Genomic DNA, 17,544 nt, shown 5'->3' on the forward strand with positions numbered 1-17,544 from the left:
GCCCTGGGCAGCCTGCTCTAGTTGGAGGTGCCCCTGCTGAGTGCAGGGGTTTGGCCAAGATGACCTTTGAGGCTCCCTTCCAACCCAGTGCAATCTGAGCCTTTTTTATCTCCTCTGATTTACTTCCAACCATCTTCTGATACAGAGCTTTATTTTTCCCAGTGCATTCTCCTAGCGGGAATGGTGATCCTGTGGGAATGGTGTTGGCTTCTCTACAACGATATTTGGTTGTTGTCCAACAGAAATATGTGCAGCAGTTCAGACAGCATGGATTCATTTCCTGCTCTTGAGTTTCCCTCTCCAGAGGAAAGTACACTGAGAGGAGATCTCTTTCCAGTAATATTCATGTCCCAAATGACCATGCATTAATAAGATTATAGCTTTTGGGATGCTGGAAGTGATGTGTTGGCATCCTACCACACAGAGTTATTGTAGCTGCCACCCATGTGCAGTAACTGATAAACTTCTCTGTGTAGTGATAGAGGCAACACAGTTATAATTGGTGCAACTAATTAAAATAAAATAGGACCCTGTTCATTTCAACAAACAATGCAGTTCCACAAAGAAAAAAGGAACCAGAGTAAAATACTGGAGCTTCAGTAACTGGAATATTTCACTTAATTGGAAGTGGTTTAAGGTATCCTCAGTAAACAGAAGGATGTAGCTGCTTTTTAGGAGCATCATTTATTTTCCATGCTATTTCCATCCATGTGTTCAGTATGTGAAATACCTTTGGTCAGTTCATCAGTGCACAAAAAAGATGACCACAACTCAGTTCTGATTTAATTTCAGTACCATGTATATAAATACATACACACACACACAAATGTGGGGGTTTTATCCTGTTGCAAGGTATTCTTGGTTTTATTCTTCATTCTCAGTAAGGTTAAACATCAGCACAATCTGTAGACTGGCTTCAGTGGATTAGGGGAAATACAGCAGATGGGTGGGCAGATGTCATAGCAATATAATTTGGCTTCCTATCTTAATTTGATTGTGCATCACAATATGTGAGTGCCTCCTGGCAAAGCCTTTTGCAGGTATATACTTTTGACCACCAAATCAACCAGACCATGGCACTGAGTGCCACATCCAGTCTTGTCTTAGACACCTCCAGGGATGGTGACTCCACCATCTCCCTGGGCAGCACATTCCAGTGTCTAATTCCCCTTTCCCTGAGCAACATCCCCTTTCCCTTCCTGACATCCAACCTCAACCTCCCCTGGTGCAGATTCAGGCCATGCCTTCTTGTTAATAGCTGTGCTGCAGGCACTTATTTCCTGTCCCCCCCCCCAAAATAAATAAATGGTAAATAATCACAGAATCATGTTGGAAGGGACCCTCCAAGGTCATTTCGTCCAACCCCTCTGCAGTCAGCAGAGACACCTCTGACTAGAGCAGGTTGCTCAGAGCCTCATCAATAATATTCTGTAAGGGTTTTGTGCTATTTTTCTGTTCAGTGCTCTGCTTCCACCACCAAAGCAATAGCTAAATTATTGTTCCCTGCTGTGGAATCTCTGATTCTTTTGATGCACAGCACATTGTGAGCTAAACTTATGGTCTATTAGCATTCAGTCTAATAATTAAGAGGAAGCTGAACAAGAGAAAAAGAAAACAAGACATTCTGCCAGCACTTATGTGAGAACAGTTAACAATGTAGAACTCAAAGAAAGATGAGGCACATCACTCTCTGGAATTAGTTGGTCCAAAGGAAAAAAGGCAAAGTTAGGGCTAAAAATTAATACATACTTTTAGCCAAAATGTTCCTTTGAGGTTTTCAGAACTGGTGTAAGCCCCTCTGCTTCTCCTCAGTCAGCTCACCATCTTACTGACCAGGCCTTAACAAAGGTGGTCTTCAGTCCGAGGGTGGTGAGACTCTGGAATAGGCTGCCCAAGGAGGTTGTGGATGCCTCCTCCTTTGGGGTGTACAAGGCCAGGTTGGATGAAGCCTTGAGCAACCTGGGCTGGTGGGCAGGTGTCCCCATGGCAGGAGGTTTGGAAGTAGATGATCTTTAAGGTCTCTTTCAATCTAAACCGATCTACGAAATCTCCGGAGGTCCCTTCCAATCCTTACCATTCTGAAAATGATTTGCAGAGGTGAGAACAATGCTGAGTCAAGTGGAAGTGATGCTGGGATGAGTTGATGATTCACATGGCAAAATCCAGGTGTCCAGCCTTAGAGAAGAACACAATATGGACAAAATACCATTCAGCCTTCTGAAGAGAGCAATCATTTAACAATGCTTAAACAACAGAAGCTTTTCCTAACAATTTTTTTTAGCAGCAGATTCATTTCCAGTGAGTGAACTGCACAGAGCTGTACTTCTTATTTTAGGAACATGTTCTGTCTCCAATCGTCAGTCATGGCTCTCAGGGCAGTGCTAAATCTTCTTTGATCAAATCATCTCTGCTTCCTGACAGTTTTGTAGCTTGTTTGGGTTGGTTTGGTTTTGGTGTTTGTGTTTTTTTTCTTTCCCTGTGTCTCAGTACTTAGAGGAGCTGGTTGACATAAGGGGGTTTCCTCAGTGCCCCAGAGCTTTTAAGTCATTTGATCTTCTGTTCTGTCTCCTTGGTCTGTTCTTGGAACATCTGTTGTCAGAATGACTGGCACAGTATGCTATAGGAGGATTGAGGGTCTAATCACATCAGGTCTGTTTACCATGATGATAAATACTCACAGGTCATCTCTGATTAAATTAAGGCAGTTCTTTCTCTCCTCTTTCTGTCATTTTCTAAAGGACTGGATAATTCTAGGAAAGCTGGCAAACAGCACCAGTGCTGATGCTGACAACTTGCTTTTCCAGTGTCAGAAGATAAATTTTTAGCAGCAGACCCCATGTCTTTTTAAATGCTGTTCATCCTGGCACGTCTGCTTTTGCTCAGCTTCTGAAAACCCTAAATACTGTTCAGGTGCCTTTTTTAACAGATAAGATCAAGTGCTTTCTTTTGCATTAGCATGTACCTTCTAATTTTATGCCAAATTTCTTTAGTTATCTAAATCTTCTTTACCTTGATCAGTATCTCAGGAACATTTCATGCACAGCTAGATATAGATTCCTAAAATCCTAGAATGGCTCAGGCTGGAAGGGACCTCAAAGCTCATCTACTCCAACCTCCCTGCCTTGGGCAGGGACACCTCTCAACTTGGTTTAGTTGCCTTAAATATCTCCAGGAAGAAGGCATCCACAACCTCCCTGGGAGACCTATTCCAGAGCCTCACCACCCTTGTACTGAAGAGCTTCTTCCTAAGCTCCAGTCTAACCCTGCTTTCCCTCAGCTTCAAACCATTCCCTCTTGCCCTGTCTCTAGGCACCCTCAGGACAAGTCCCTCTACAGCCTTCCTGGAGGATCCCTTTAGGTATTGGAAGGTAGCTCTAAGGTCCCCCTGGAGTCTTCTCTAGTTTGAACAACCCCATCTCCCTCAGCCTATATTGAATCCTAGTTTCTTTCCCTCAAACCCAATCAAAAAATCAAATCACTTGCCGGTGAAAAAAATCTTTGACTTGAACTTTCATGTCAGGCTGGTGATAGTTAAGTGTTCCATTTGCTTCACAGAAGAATTTCAGGTTTAGAATTTGCTGGAAGCCTTACAGTCTGCATGGTCAGAAATCAGCAAATCTGTAAAACACAGAATGCTAAAGGTTGGAAGGAACCTCTGGAAACTGGGTCCAGCTTGCCTGCCGAAGTAGGTTCACCTAGAGAAGGTCACACAGGAACATGTCCAACCAGGTTTTAAATGTCACCAGAGATGGAGCAAGCTTGTTGAAATGTACTCCATTCAAGCAGCACATCTGTGCCATGCCCCATTGCCCTCTTGAGACATAGAATCACAGAATTGTTAGGGTTGGAAGGGACCACAAGGATCATCCAGTTCCAAACCCCCTGCCATGGGCAGTGGCACCTCACACTAGAGCAGGTTGCCCAGAGCCCCATCTAGCCTGGCCTTAAAAACCTCCAGGGATGAGGCTTCTACCACCTCCCTGGGCAACCTGTGCCAGTGTCTCACCACCCTCATGGGGAAGAACTTCTTCATAACATCCAATCTGAATCTACCCATTTCTAGTTTTGCTTCATCCCCCCTAGTCCTGTCACTACCTGGCACCCTAAAATGTCTGTCTCCAGCTTTCTTGTAGGCCCCCTTCAGATGCTGTAAAGCTCCAATAAGGTCTCCTCAGAGCCTTCTCTTCTCCACACTGAACAGCTCCAACTCTCTCAGTCTGACCTCACTTTCCTCTTCTCTGATGCAGGAACATGGACAAAGAACTTCTGGTTTACCCTGTACTGTAATCCTTTCCTTCTGGAGGTTCTGTGGGTGTGCATTCTTCTCTGCAAGGAGCCAGCTTAGGTTTGCCCCTTCTCCTAGTGAGCATTTGGCAATTGCAGCGGGGAGTCTGCATTCTTCTGTCTAAGAACTGCCACGTCAACATTAGTAATCCTATTTATTTAGTATTTTTCCCAACACCCAACTCTTTTCTTGAAATATTTATTGGGAGAGTCTGGAATTATTAATGAGCATACCATCTTCTCAGTTTTGACTCCAAGATGCTCAGAGAGTTAAGGGAATGTTCTGTCCTTGCTTGGACTGTGTAGGCTGGAAGTCCTGAAGAGCTTATCTGTCATTAACAGTACAGAAGACAGGCAATGGAAATGGCTTTGGACAAACTGTCCTAAGTATTTATGATTTTAAAATATATGCTAACACCATTGGTGGGAGCAGCTTTATGTCAGTGTCTGTTTATGGAGTGATAGAATCATAGAATTGTTGGAGTTAAAAGAGATCATCAAGAGCATCTAGTTCCAGCCCCCTTGCCATTTCCCCTAGACCAGGTTGCTCAAGGCCTCATGAGTGCTTCCATTATACTACAGCTAGCTGAAGCATGGAGAAGATTCCTGTGGGCATTCTCTGCTGTGTTCTCTTTTTCCCTGGTCCTCATGTGGTCTGTTGTGGGACAAGTAACTGATATTTAGTTCAGTGAGTCCAGATGCCTTTGGGATGGCATTTTTTTCTAAGATTCTGTGGTGTCCCGTTTAGACTTCATCATTTACAGATTAACAGCATAGGGTTGGAAAGGACCCTCAAAAGTCATCTTGTCCAACCTCCCTGCACTCAGAAGGGACACCTCCAGCTAGAGCAGGATGCTCAGGGACACAGATCTTGAATGTCTCCAGGGGCAGAATGTCAACCACATCCCTGGGCAGCCTGTTCCAGTATTTCACCACTCTCCTTGTGCAGAACTTCCTCCTGATGTCCAACCTAAACCCGTCCTGCTCCAGTTTTAAACCATTGCCCCTTGTCCTATGACCACAGGGCCCTTCTGAACAGTCCCTCCCCAGCCTTCCTGTAGGTCCCCTTCAGATATTGAAATGCAGCTCTAAGGTCTCCCTGGAGCCTTCTCTTCTCCAGACTGAAGAGCTCCCAGTTCTTTCAGCCTGTCTTCACAGGAGGCATGCTCCAGCCTTCTGATCATCTTGGTGGCCTTTAAACAAGTTATAAGGTTGAAAAGTTTTGAGTGGGTTAAAAAGAAAACCACACAACATTAGAGACAGGTGGAAGAAGTTGGAAAGTCTTGTGAATTAGTGGTAGGTAACCAGTCAGACATGCATGAAGTGAGGCACATTCAGAGAGTCTATTTTGTCATTCAGGTAGTGGTTTTAGCTCATGGCTTGTGGTTAGGTTTGTATGTTACTGGGCAGCCTCCTGAAGTTCCTGGTGGTAGCCTGATCTAGTTCAAGATGTCTCTGCTTACTGCATAGAGGTTGGACTAGATGACCTTTAAAAGTCCCTTCCAACACAAACCATTCTACAGCTCTGTGCTCTGCCCACTGACTGTTGGCTTGGGGTAAAGGATGTTGCTTGTTACACTAACGTCGTGCCAAGGCCAGTGAGCCTACAAGCGCTTTCCAATGGCTGTGGTGATTAATTTGCCACAGTGCTTGTTTATCCTGCAAGAGAGGTCTTCCTAATAAGTTTCAGAAACAGAAGTGTCCTTTGTTTTCTAGGAATTGCTGTGCCTCCCTGTGAGCAGAATTCTGGTCCTCTAGTCCTACCTTTCTTATTACCAGCCAAGAGGCTGGGAAAAAAAGGCTTGTGGCTGCTTGCTGTGGGGTTTAACAGTCTGTGACCACTCCATGCCAGAGCCACTCGCCAGGAGCATTGCCTGTAATGTCTGAAACTGACAGTTAAGTGCTTGTCCCAGGGGTTTTAACATCTTGCTCTTAATATGCCAGACACAACCCTCTTGCTGAGGCTGTCATAATGATCAAATGAATGTTTTGATTCTACCATGAAGCAATCATGATTCTACCATGAAGCAATCTGGGCTCCCTCCAATCCATACCAGGGGTTCAGTACCAGTTTCAGGCAGATTTTTGCTAACTGGATGCTGCTTGTAACAGTGGTAGGAGCAAATACCAATAGACTTACACCTGAAGTATCCTAAGGTGGATGGTAGTCAGCCATGACCATTAATAGTCTCTAAGCTTTGCCTGAATACTTCTTCCTGTTTTGAGTAGTACAAACCTAGCCTTGCAGGCATTTTCTTACATGTGATTTTTATTCATCTTCTCAAGAGAGGGGATTTTGCCATTTTGCTTTGCTCTAGTGAGACCTCACCTGCAGGGCTGTGTCCAGCTCTGGGGGGCTCCAAAAAAAGAGAGACATGGACCTGCTGGAGTGGGTCCAGAGGAGGCCACCATGATGATCAGAGTGCTGGAGAACCTCTGCTATGAAAATAGGCTGACAGAGTTGAAGAGAAGGCTTCAGGGAGACCTTAGAGCTGCAGTTCAATATCTGAAGGGGACCTACAGGAAGGCTGGGGAGGGACTGTTTAGAAGGGTCTGTGGTCATAGGATGAGGGGCAATGGTTTGAAACTAGAGCAGGGGAGATTTAGGTTGGACATCAGGAGGAAGTTCTGCACAATGAGAGCAATGAAATATTGGAACAGGTTGCCCAGGGATGTGGTTGAGGCCCCATCTCTGCAGACATTCAAGATCAGGCTTGATGTGTGCCTGGGCAGCCTGATCTAGTTGGAGGTGTCCCTTCTGAGTGCAGGGGGATTGGACAAGATGACCTTTGAGGGTCCCTTCCAATCCAATGCAATCTGTGACTTTGTGAACAATGTAGACATGAATTGCTTGGGCATTAAAGAACACCCAAATATGCCACTTAAAAGAAAAAGCACCCTAAAAAGAAAACCCACCAAAAAAAATCAGAAAACAAACAAAAACAAACAAAACCATCACCAAACCCCCCAATAAAACAAAATAAAACCTAACCCAAATCTCTGTTACATGTGCCAGTGATAGCAGTGATATGCCACACACAATTTTCCAGTGTCACACCGGGTGAACATAGAATCATAGAATCAATAAGGTTGGAAAAGACCTCAAAGATCAAATCCAACCTTTCACCCAAGACCTCATGACTACTAGACCATGGCACCAAGTGCCATGTACAATCCCCTCTTGAACACCTCCAGGGATGGTGACTCCACCACCTCCCTGGGCAGCACATTCCAATGGCTAACAACTCTCTCTGTGAAGAACTTTCTCTTCACCTCCAGCTTAAACTTCCCCTGGTACAGCTTGAGACTGTGTCCCCTTGTTCTGGTGCTGGTTGCCTGGGAGAAGAGACCAACCCTCTTCCTGGCTACAACCACCCTTCAGGTAGTTGTAGAGAGCAATAAGGTTTGCCCAGAGCCTCTTCTTCTCCAGGCTAAAGAATCCCAGCTCCCTCAGCCTCTCCTCACCCTCTTTGCCCTTCTCTGGACACGTTCAAGAGTCTCATTTACCACCTTCTCCTGGAGCAGCTCCCACCAATGCCATGTCACTAACTGCTTTCCTTCTCTCTCTCTCTCTCTGTGTTTTCAGAGGCAACAATTTTAAGCTATGATGGGAGCATGTTCATGAAAATCCAGCTGCCCGTGGTGATGCACACCGAGGCCGAAGATGTCTCTTTAAGGTTCAGGTCTCAACGAGCTTATGGCATTTTAATGGCCACCACCTCTAGGGAATCTGCAGACACCCTTCGCTTGGAGCTGGACGCAGGCCGAGTCAAACTGACGGTCAACCTAGGTAACAAACTCTTCCTCCAAGAAAATTAACATTTCAATTCTTTTTTTTTTCCCCTTTGCATTTTCCTCTTTTTTTTTCTTTTTTTTTTTTCTTTTTTTTTCTTCTTTTTTTTTCTTCTTCTTTTTTTTTTTTTTTGCTTGCAAACATTTACAAAGCAGCCTGTTTTAACACCCACAGTAAACTGAACCGTGCTATAAACACCTGCCAATGCAACATTTTGCCTATGTCCTTCCACCAACCCATGCCCATCTTTAGACTTTGCTTTTATTTTGCCTTTTTTTTTTTTTTTTTGGTATCTTTTTTTTTTTTTTCATATAGCCTTCCCATTGACCCATCACAATACTTTTTGTACTCTTGTGTGCTCTAAAAAGAGAAGACTAATTCATCAGTGGGATTATTTGTGTTGGGTTTATTTATTTCTTATTTTTCTGGAGGGGGTGTGCTAAATTCTTATTCCTCATAATGAAGGTTGGGTTTACCCTCCAGAAATGCTTCCCAGCAGCAGTTCCCCACCTCAGATACCTTGAGCAGAAGGGACGTGGGATGTAGGTCAGCTGGGTTTTACCTCCACCAATTAACGTGCTGCATGCAAACGTTATCAAAGGATTCCTGGTTTTACCACTGCTGGATAATTCCCACTGATGGATTCCTTTGTCTCCTCTTTTTAGGTGTCAAAAAACTTGTTGTTAAATCCATCTTCCTCTGTTTTGTTTTTTTTTTTTTTAAGCAATTCTGTAGTGGTATTCTTTTGGTAGTATCGAACGATAACACAACCCTTCAATGCCCAAAGACTGCGGCCCTCAGCAAACAGCCGTGTGAACACAGGAGGCACAAACCCTTTTACAGAAAAAAACCCTCAACCTTAACCCCTTCCCTCCCCACCTGAAAAAAAAAAAAAAAAAAAAAGAGGGTTTCCTGGTTTGAAATATGATGAACAAAATGTTAGGTTCTGGTTTTTAGTGAAAGAAACAAAGTGACTAAATGAAAGCGAAGTGGCGGGGGGGGGAAGGAAATCAAGGAAAGCGCTTCTGCTGTGCTGGCGAATAAATCCCAGTCAGGAGCTGCAAGAAGAGCACAGCAGTGCACTTAGGGAAATGCACACTCCTGTTTTTAAGGGGAATTCAGTATTTTCTCGTCTTCATGACAGGTGAAATGATGTCCAGAAAGCATGGGGCCGGGGAAGAGTGGGAGGAGTGAGCAAAGAAAATAAGCACATAGCCCTGCGCTTCCTAAAAGCGTTGCTCACTCCAACCACCTTCCTGGTGGTTAGATTTCGGCAGGGAGAGGGAGAAGCCAGCGGCTTTCCTTCTCTCCTTTTCTCCTACAGTCCCCTCTAGTGCTGAGCTGGGGTTGCTGCAGGCTGCAGCCCCCGCCCCAACCCTAGCCTGGCTGCTTTCTGTGAAAGGGAATGTGCGGCTGCTGCTGCTCCCTGGCTGTTTGCAACCACTTTTCTGATGCGGTTGACGACACATGGCAAACTCAGCTATATGGAAACAAAATCTAGGTTCGATGGTATATACGTTCCTCAAAGGTGGCACCCAGGAGTAGCTGGCCAAGTAGTTCTTACACCGCAGCAAATGCAGGTAGCCCTGCAGAGCAGCCTGCTGCGCATCAGGGCGTTCTCTCCATGCGCGAAACGCCGCCCTCCGACAGTTTTTGCCCACTTCTCTAGTTCAGGAAAGAAAAGAAATCCATGCCCTAGCAGTAGTCATTTTTTTCTCCAACAGCCTTTCTGGTTTGTTTTGTTTGTTTTATTGTTTGTTTTGGGTGTCGTTTCCCTCCCCTTCCCCCCCCCCCCCTTTTTTTTTTTCTTTACCTCTCTTTTGCTTTTATTTTTTTCTCCTCCTTTTTTTTTTAACTTTGTCTCTGCCATTATTTCTTCTTTCCTTTTTTCCCCTTTTATTCCTTTTTCTTGTCACCTCTTACTTTTCTCTTTCCCTTTTTTATTTTTCCTTCTTTTTTTGTCTTCTATTTTTGCCTTTATTTTTGTTGTTTCCTTTTCCCTTTTTCCTTATTCTTCTTGTTCCCCTTTTTCCTTCCCCCTATTCCTCTTTCCTTTCCCCCTGTTCTCCTTTCCTTTCTGCCCCTTTTCCTTTTTTTCCTCTCTCCCTTGTCTTTAAGCTTTTTTTTTTCATTCTCTGTTTCTCATTTTTCTTTCTTCCTTCTCTCTTTCCTTCTTTTTTCTTTCTTCCTCTTACTACTTCTTCCTTTTTTATTTTCTCCTTCCTGTCTTTGCTGTTGTTGTTTTGTTTTTCCAGTGAGGCAAGGCTCTGACCGCAATTCTCTAACAACCAGTGTTTCCCAACCTGCCATTATTTTATTCCTATTAGTGTAGCTTTATCCATAGTCACTGTTCATTCCTGAAGCGTACACCTGAAGAAAAAACATCACCCCAGCACCCCCCTGTTTATAAGCCTGGGTAATGAGCTTTCTGTTTCACTACTCACAATTTGGAGATGAGCCTTTGAGGTATACTATCCACAAGTGGTCCAAGGTGTCTGCCTGAGGCTTGGCTTGCTCTATGACCCATTGTGACGGAGCACTTTCTAATTGCATTGAGAGAAATTACCTGTTCTTTCACAGATGGGGAGAAAGCTGCAGCCTGCCTCAGTTAAGCATCTTTGACATTTAAATCCTGATTGGTTTATCTGAGACCTATCTTTATTTTTTTCCCCCACCCCACCCCACTTAGATTTGTCACCATGTAGCTTTGTTTGAAATTGGCCATTTTTTTTACCCTATTTGTCGTTTCTATTTATAATCAAGATTTCTGGCAGTAGATCTGGGTTCTAACAGTATGTAAAGACTGATGACATGGAGTGGCCATATTTGCATGTGTCTGTCCCCAGAAGGGTGGACTGTGATTTTATTGGATGTCTGCAGCTATTACCTTGAAGGATAAATTTTCATTTTTCATCTATTCTTCCCCATCTAGACTGTATCAGGATTAACTGTAATTCCAGTAAGTGCCTATTCCAACTTTTTAAAATGTTATTCCATCATTATAAAATATGCAAAATTTAGATTTAAAAAAAATATATATATTATTGTGGTCAGCTTGCAAGCACTTGATAATTTATTAATGAAATGTGATGATTAACTATCATTGTGTAAAAAGTCATCATATGCCCTAGTGTGGGGTGTGGGGGGGTTGGGTGTTTATTTTTCTCCTTTGGTCTTTTCCATAGGATATAAGTTCTTAAAATATTTAACAAAGGAATTATTCTCCAGGTTGTAAACATACTTAAAGGAAATGATGCCTGTAGTACTGTGTTGTTCCAGACAGGCTACAATCTTTACAGGAGCCATAAAATTTGTGAACCGGCATTTCCCATCCTTCCCTCTGCCTCTTCCTTCTAGCTTTCTTGATGGGTTTTGCAATAGAATTGTCCACAGTACAAGAATTTCTATTTTATAACCCTCCTAGACAATTAAAGTATGTTCACTGGCTGCTCCTAACACAATTGGTGATGCTAAATCTTTGTTTTCTGGAAATTACCATAGGGGCATTATTAAGCCTGAGAATAACCATGTTTCTATGATGATTTTTTACACTCTAATCATGTGAAATAAAAAGAAGAATAATAATAATAAAAAAAAAACCACCAGAAAAACCTTAAATTGAACAATTTTTCTCTGTGATATGCATGTTTATGAAACAGAGGGAAACATTTGCCTGATGAATGGACTAAATTTTAACTTCTCTGATATTATTTGGATTAAGAGGCTATGTTCTGAAAGGAGGAAAGAAAGGACTGTGATTTTATTTTGAGTCTATGGAATTCCTGAATGGTGTCAACAAAGTTATTGATAGTAAGTATGGTAGATTTGAGATTTGGGTTGGTTGGTTTGGGTTTCTTTTAATCTTTTCCTTCCTAACAGGTTTCACAAGCCAGCTTTCTGAATACAGAAACAAAGCTCAACAACAAAATGCCTAGGTTGAATATGTAGCTGTTAAGAGTTTCCCAAAAGACCTCAACGTAACACCCCATAATAATTTTATGCCCTTTAAAGAAAAATAGGGGACTGCAGTTATTTCCAACTCATCATCTGCTAATATGTTTGGTTTTTTTCCCCCCAATTAATAACTTTACAAGACATAAATAGAGCACCTGTGGTTAAAAAGGCAAGGTATTCTTGGAGCAAGCTTTTAACCCAAACCATCCTTAAACCCAAACCATGTTTTAATCCACACAGACATTTCAGTGCAGTAAAGGAAATGCTTGGATGTACCAAGGCGTCAAGACAGCTTCCTCACATTTAAAAAGAGCAATGAAAGAGATATAAAACTGTCCAATTATAAACCCAAATCTTTTCATCATCCATTGACAAAATGTTGAAGCTCATGAAAAGTCCCAGAAGGAATTTGTTGGTCAATTACAGGACACTGGGTTTACTTTGTCCTCTTTTGTTTTGCTCCTGGCAAAATCCCAATTATAAAAGACAAACAACTTCCTCTGAGGAGAAATGTCCCCAGTTTACATAGTGCTGCTAAATTCCTTTTTCCCTTAGAAAAGCCAGATTAGGATTTCTTTTTTCTTAACTTCCTTGCAAAATTGGGAAATTCCCCCTGAAAATCACTAACACAGAAACAAAAGAAACACACAAAAAATCACTAATAAAGCCACAAGGCAACAGGTGTGGTGACTTCGGTTTAGTTTTCATCTCGGCTGTCATAAAAACCAATTAAAATGATTTCTAGCTTCCATTTTATAAGCAAGTTTTGGATCAAAAGAGAACCTGCAAATCATGGAATTGTTAGGGTTGGAAGGGACCTCAAGGATCATCCAATTCCAACCCCCCTGCCATGCCTCACACTACAGCAGGTTGCTCACAGCCACATCCAGCCTGGCCTTAAATACCTCCAGGGATGAGGCTTCCACCACCTCCCTGGGCAACCTGTGCCTGTGTCTCACCACCCTCATGGGGAACAACTTCTTCCTAATATCCCATCTGAATCAACTCATTTCTAGTTTTTTTTTCCCATTCCCCCCAGTCCTATCACTCCCTGACACCCTAAAAAGTCCTTCCCCAGCTTTCTTGTAGCCCCCTTAAGAAACTGGAAGGCCACAATAAGGTCTCCTTGGAGCCTTCTCTATACAGAGTAAGTAATAAGCCTCCAAGTAGAGGACTGCAAACAGGAGAAATGTATGTGCTGAACTGAATTAGTTCTTCTTGGTCTCATGCAGGAGCAGCCTATTCATTGTATAAAATCTCTTTGCTATCAAATACTCATCTCTTTTCTTTGCAGTTCTGTAGTCCTTTCTGTTGTTGTTGCTAGAAGTAAACTTTTATGATTAGCTCCATCTCCCCTTGGTGCTTGTGTTCAGAACAGGGGTTTGTGGGCTTTTGGTATGGTAAGTACTACATTGCCTTCCTAGCAGCACAACCAGGTAACGTTTCATGAGCCATTTCTGTGTTTTAACCTTCAGATTGCAGTAAATTATTGTCTGAAGTAGTCCTGTAGAAAATGTTTCCTTCTGGGTTTTGGTGGAAGACTAACAATCCTTTTTGTCCTCGTTTTGAGCCATGAGCTGCCCAGGGCAAAAGGACAGAAAGTTATTTTAACCCCAAAACCAACCAAACAAAAAACCCACTCCTAAAGAATTGGAGGTTAAATATGGATGCTATTGACAAATACATATACAGAAATACAACAGGTATTGAGGGAAACAGAATATACACACAAATTAAGCCCAGTTCTCCACCTAGACCCAAAAGCTCCCTCCACCACTCATCCTCAGCAGGACCACGAGCAAGCCCTGTTGGGGACCATTTGGCTCCTTGTACTCTCTGGTACTTATGGAGGACTTTTCTTTATGATGGAACATTTAGTCCTTAACCTGTAACACCTTTCAAAGCAACAGCTTCCCGAAGTTGAATCTTAATTTGTTCAATATTACAGTTCAGTGCCTACATTTTTGGGTCTACTGGGAGCTTGGATGCATATCAATCCTGATTTTGTGGGGATAGAAGTAGATCTGGGTTCTATCTTTGAGAGACTTCTTTCAGATTTTCCCCTTTCTGTTGCTTAGAAATGAAAAATCTTAATATCATTTCACTGTTGGGACTGAAATAGTATTTATTATAGCTGGGCTAGTAAGAGAAATCTAGTAAGAGAAATTAGGTCAGGATGCAACTATCCTGCTTGAGTTTGGACAGACAGCATTAAGGAAAGTTAAATTATCTTGAGTTTGGAGAGACAGCATTAAAACAGAGCAAACATGAACAAAAATCAGTGTTTTGTTTGGAAGAGGAAAAGGAAAATATGAATTGAAGCACTTTATTTCCTACAGTGAATTACAAACCTAGTCAACAAATATTGCTCCTCTTCTTCCCATTTTCCCTTGAGGGCAACCTGAAACCTACCTTCTGCTCACTGCAGATCAAATGACCAACTGTTGGCTGGTCATTGCTGAGGTTTTGGAGGTTTTGGTAGCAACCCTTGGTTGTGCACTCACCTTTAGGCAATGTCCTGTTTGCAGAAGAGGTGGCATTTTGTGGTCTTCCTTCTTTGCTACAGACGTTGTTAAACTTTCAAAGCATTAACCAGATGCCAGGATGGGTGGCATTTTCCCCTGTTATTTCTCAGAGGCAGAATTATTATGGCAGATGAATAACAAGAGGTTTTGAATGACTTGTGAACAAACAAATGTGCTCTATTGCCATATTTTTTGTGGCTGCAATGCGAAGAGTTGCTATCTCAACTTCATTAAAATCCTCTTTTTTTTTCCTCTCTCTCTCTTTTCCTCCCAGTTTTAATGCCAGCATATGAACATTTTTAAGTGCCTGTAGCTCTAAAGGCTCCTGGCTTTTATATGCAATGTGCTTCACAGGGTCACAGGATGTTAGGGTTTGGAAGACAACTCTGGAGGTCTTCGAGTCCAAACCCCCTGCCAGAACAGGGCCATAGTATTTGGCACAGGTTGCGCAGGAGCACATCCAGATGGGTCTTGAAAGTCTCCAGAGAAGGAAACTCCACAACCTCTCTGGGCAGCCTACTCCAGTGCTCTGTGACCCTCACAGTGAAGAAGTTCCTCCTCATGTTGAGGTGGAACCTCCTGTGCTGTAGTTCCCATCCATCACCCCTTGTCCTATCACAGGGCACAAGTGGGCACAGGCTGTCCCTTTCTTCCTGACCCCCAGCCCTCAGGTATTCATAGACATTTATTAGATCCCCTCTCACTCTTCTCCCCACTAGATTAAACAGCCCCAGGTCTTACAGCCTCTCCTCATAAGGCTCCAGTCCCTTCATTATCCTTGTAGCTCTCTGTTGGACTCTCTCCAGCAGATCCCTCTCCCTCTTGAACTGGGGAGCCCAGAACTGGATGCAATATTCCAGGTGGGGCCTCACTAGGGCACTCAGTTCTTTGTTGTTGTTCAAAAGCATGTGCAGGTTTAGGTGTTGTTTTCATCTCCTGTGTGATTTGTTTGTTTGGGTTTTTTTGCATTGCTATCTGCATTTTGTATGAGTCAGTGGAGTAGGACTACAGGATTTATTAGATAAAAATAGTAGTGTTAACTGGTTGCATTTAACTGCTTCCAAAATAGGAACAGTTCAGTGAGCTTTGAGGCTTTTCTGTCTGTCCTTCCACTGGAGTGCCCCTTCACTTGTATTTGCATGTACCCCTCTTTCTGTACCTACCAAGTTCTATCTTCTATTCTCTGTATCCTTTCTTTTCCCCTCTCATTTTATTTTCTCACTCCATTTAAATTCTCTGCTTTGTTTTCTCTCCCCCCCACCCAATAATCCTTAATCTCTTCTCCTTGTTCCATGCATCCTTTTAAACCTTTGCTCTTCTGCAGCTGTGCACATTGCAGCTACTGAAGTTGAATTATTCTGTTTGAAATATGTAGCATCTGCCTCTGAAGCTTTTTTTGTCTCCTGTCAAGGCAAAAATCCTACAACTTGATCCTACAAATCCAGACTATGACAATGAGCTATGCCAGGTCATTGGTAAATAAGAGGAGAATTATATCTGTTGAAGAACCAATGCCAGTGTTTAGTTACAGTGTATTTGCAGTTTGCACATAGATTTTAAGCAGCAGCAAAGCTTAAAGAAAGACCTTTTGGAAAGCTACTGCTTGTTTAAAATGCATTTTGTTGCAAGTCCAGAGTTTACAGCTATGCCTGTAAGGATATTGTGAAATCTGCTGTGCTGACCAAATCACTTAACATCTTTCCATGGATTAGGTTCTCACTGCCTGGTGAAAAGAATTGTTAGACTATATTATTTGCTCTTTTGCTTGCTGTTTTTTGCTGTAGAAAATCATAGAACCATAGAATTGTTAGGGTTGAAAGGGACTTCAAGGATCATCCAGTTCCAACCCCCCTGCCATGGGCAGGGACACCTCACAGCAGAGCAGGCTGCCCAGAGCCACATCCAGCCTGGCCTTCAAAACCTCCAGGGATGAGGTTTCCACCACCTCCCTGGGCAACCTGTGCCAGTGTCTCACCACTCTCATAGTGAAGAACTTCTTCCTAATATCCAGTCTGAATCTACCCATTTCCAATTTTTCCCATCCCCACCCTGACATCCTAAAAAGTCCCTCCCCAGCTTTCTTGTAGCCCCCTTCAGGCCAAATAAGGTCTCCTTGGAGCCTTCTCTTCTCCAGACTGAACAACCTCAACTCCTTCAGTCTGTCCTTATAGCAGAGCAGCTCCAGCCCTCTGCTCATCTTCGTGGCCCTTCTCTGGACATGTTCCAGCACCTCCAGACCCTTCCTGTACTAGGTTCTCCAGAACTGGACACAGTACTCCAAGTGGGGTCTCACCTGAGTGGAGTAGAGGGGGAGAATCACCTCCCTTGACCTGCAAAATCATCAAACTTCTGCATTATTGTAGCTCCCCCCCCCCACCAGAATGTAAGATTTTTGTTTGGCCTTTTTTCTTACACAGTGCTTGTGAACTGTGTTGAGGTAGTTTTGATCTTTTTTTCCTGATTCAGTCTGTCTGACAGCCTGCTAAAAATATGTAAAAGAGCTTTAGCACCAGAGAGGACATAGCAGCAAATCAGCAGGGTGCTTTCACTGCAGGTTCAGTCAGGGACTCCCCTCTGGGGTGCAAAGTTGGAAATAATTATAAGTAATTCTTTTAGAGCTTTGGTTACATTTTGCAGATCTAGAGAGTGAGGTCATTGAAGTCCTCCTCACTCAGGAATATCACTTTCAAGATCCCTTTTCATGTGATTTCCTGAAAACAACAATCTGCTGCTGTGCAAGAAAGCTGAAAACAAGTATGGCCCTTTTCAATCAAGTTCTGATTATAATCTGCTAGTTGCTAATAGAAACCATCATTTGAATCTAATCAAAGGAAACAGGTTGAAAGACACAGGGTAAAAAAAACCCACAAACTGCTTCTTTATCAGAGCCTCTCACTGGAGTACTTCTGAAGCTGCTCTCATGCTTTCCTGTATCTTGTTTCAGGCACTGTGTTTTGAGGTGAGGTTGAAAAGAGGAAACAAACAAAC

General features: G+C 42.9%; 1 protein-coding gene across 26 annotated transcripts in view; it reads left to right on the forward strand.

The window, feature by feature from the left end:
• The window catches only part of NRXN1 (neurexin 1), an 806,593-nt gene that overhangs the window by 333,263 nt on the left and 455,786 nt on the right, over positions 1–17,544 (forward strand). For 17 of the 26 annotated variants that reach the window (XM_054169692.1, XM_054169696.1, XM_054169804.1 and 14 more), the window contains 2 exons: positions 7,871–8,074; positions 11,010–11,036. In XM_054169692.1, the coding sequence (XP_054025667.1) occupies positions 7,871–8,074; positions 11,010–11,036 (231 nt within the window). The remainder of the gene's footprint in view (positions 1–7,870; positions 8,075–11,009; positions 11,037–17,544) is intronic. The other 9 variants (XM_054169727.1, XM_054169770.1, XM_054169824.1 and 6 more) reach the window with 1 other exon arrangement.

The sequence above is a fragment of the Dryobates pubescens genome, chromosome 2 (genome assembly GCF_014839835.1).
Source record: "Dryobates pubescens isolate bDryPub1 chromosome 2, bDryPub1.pri, whole genome shotgun sequence".
NCBI lineage: Eukaryota > Metazoa > Chordata > Aves > Piciformes > Picidae > Dryobates > Dryobates pubescens.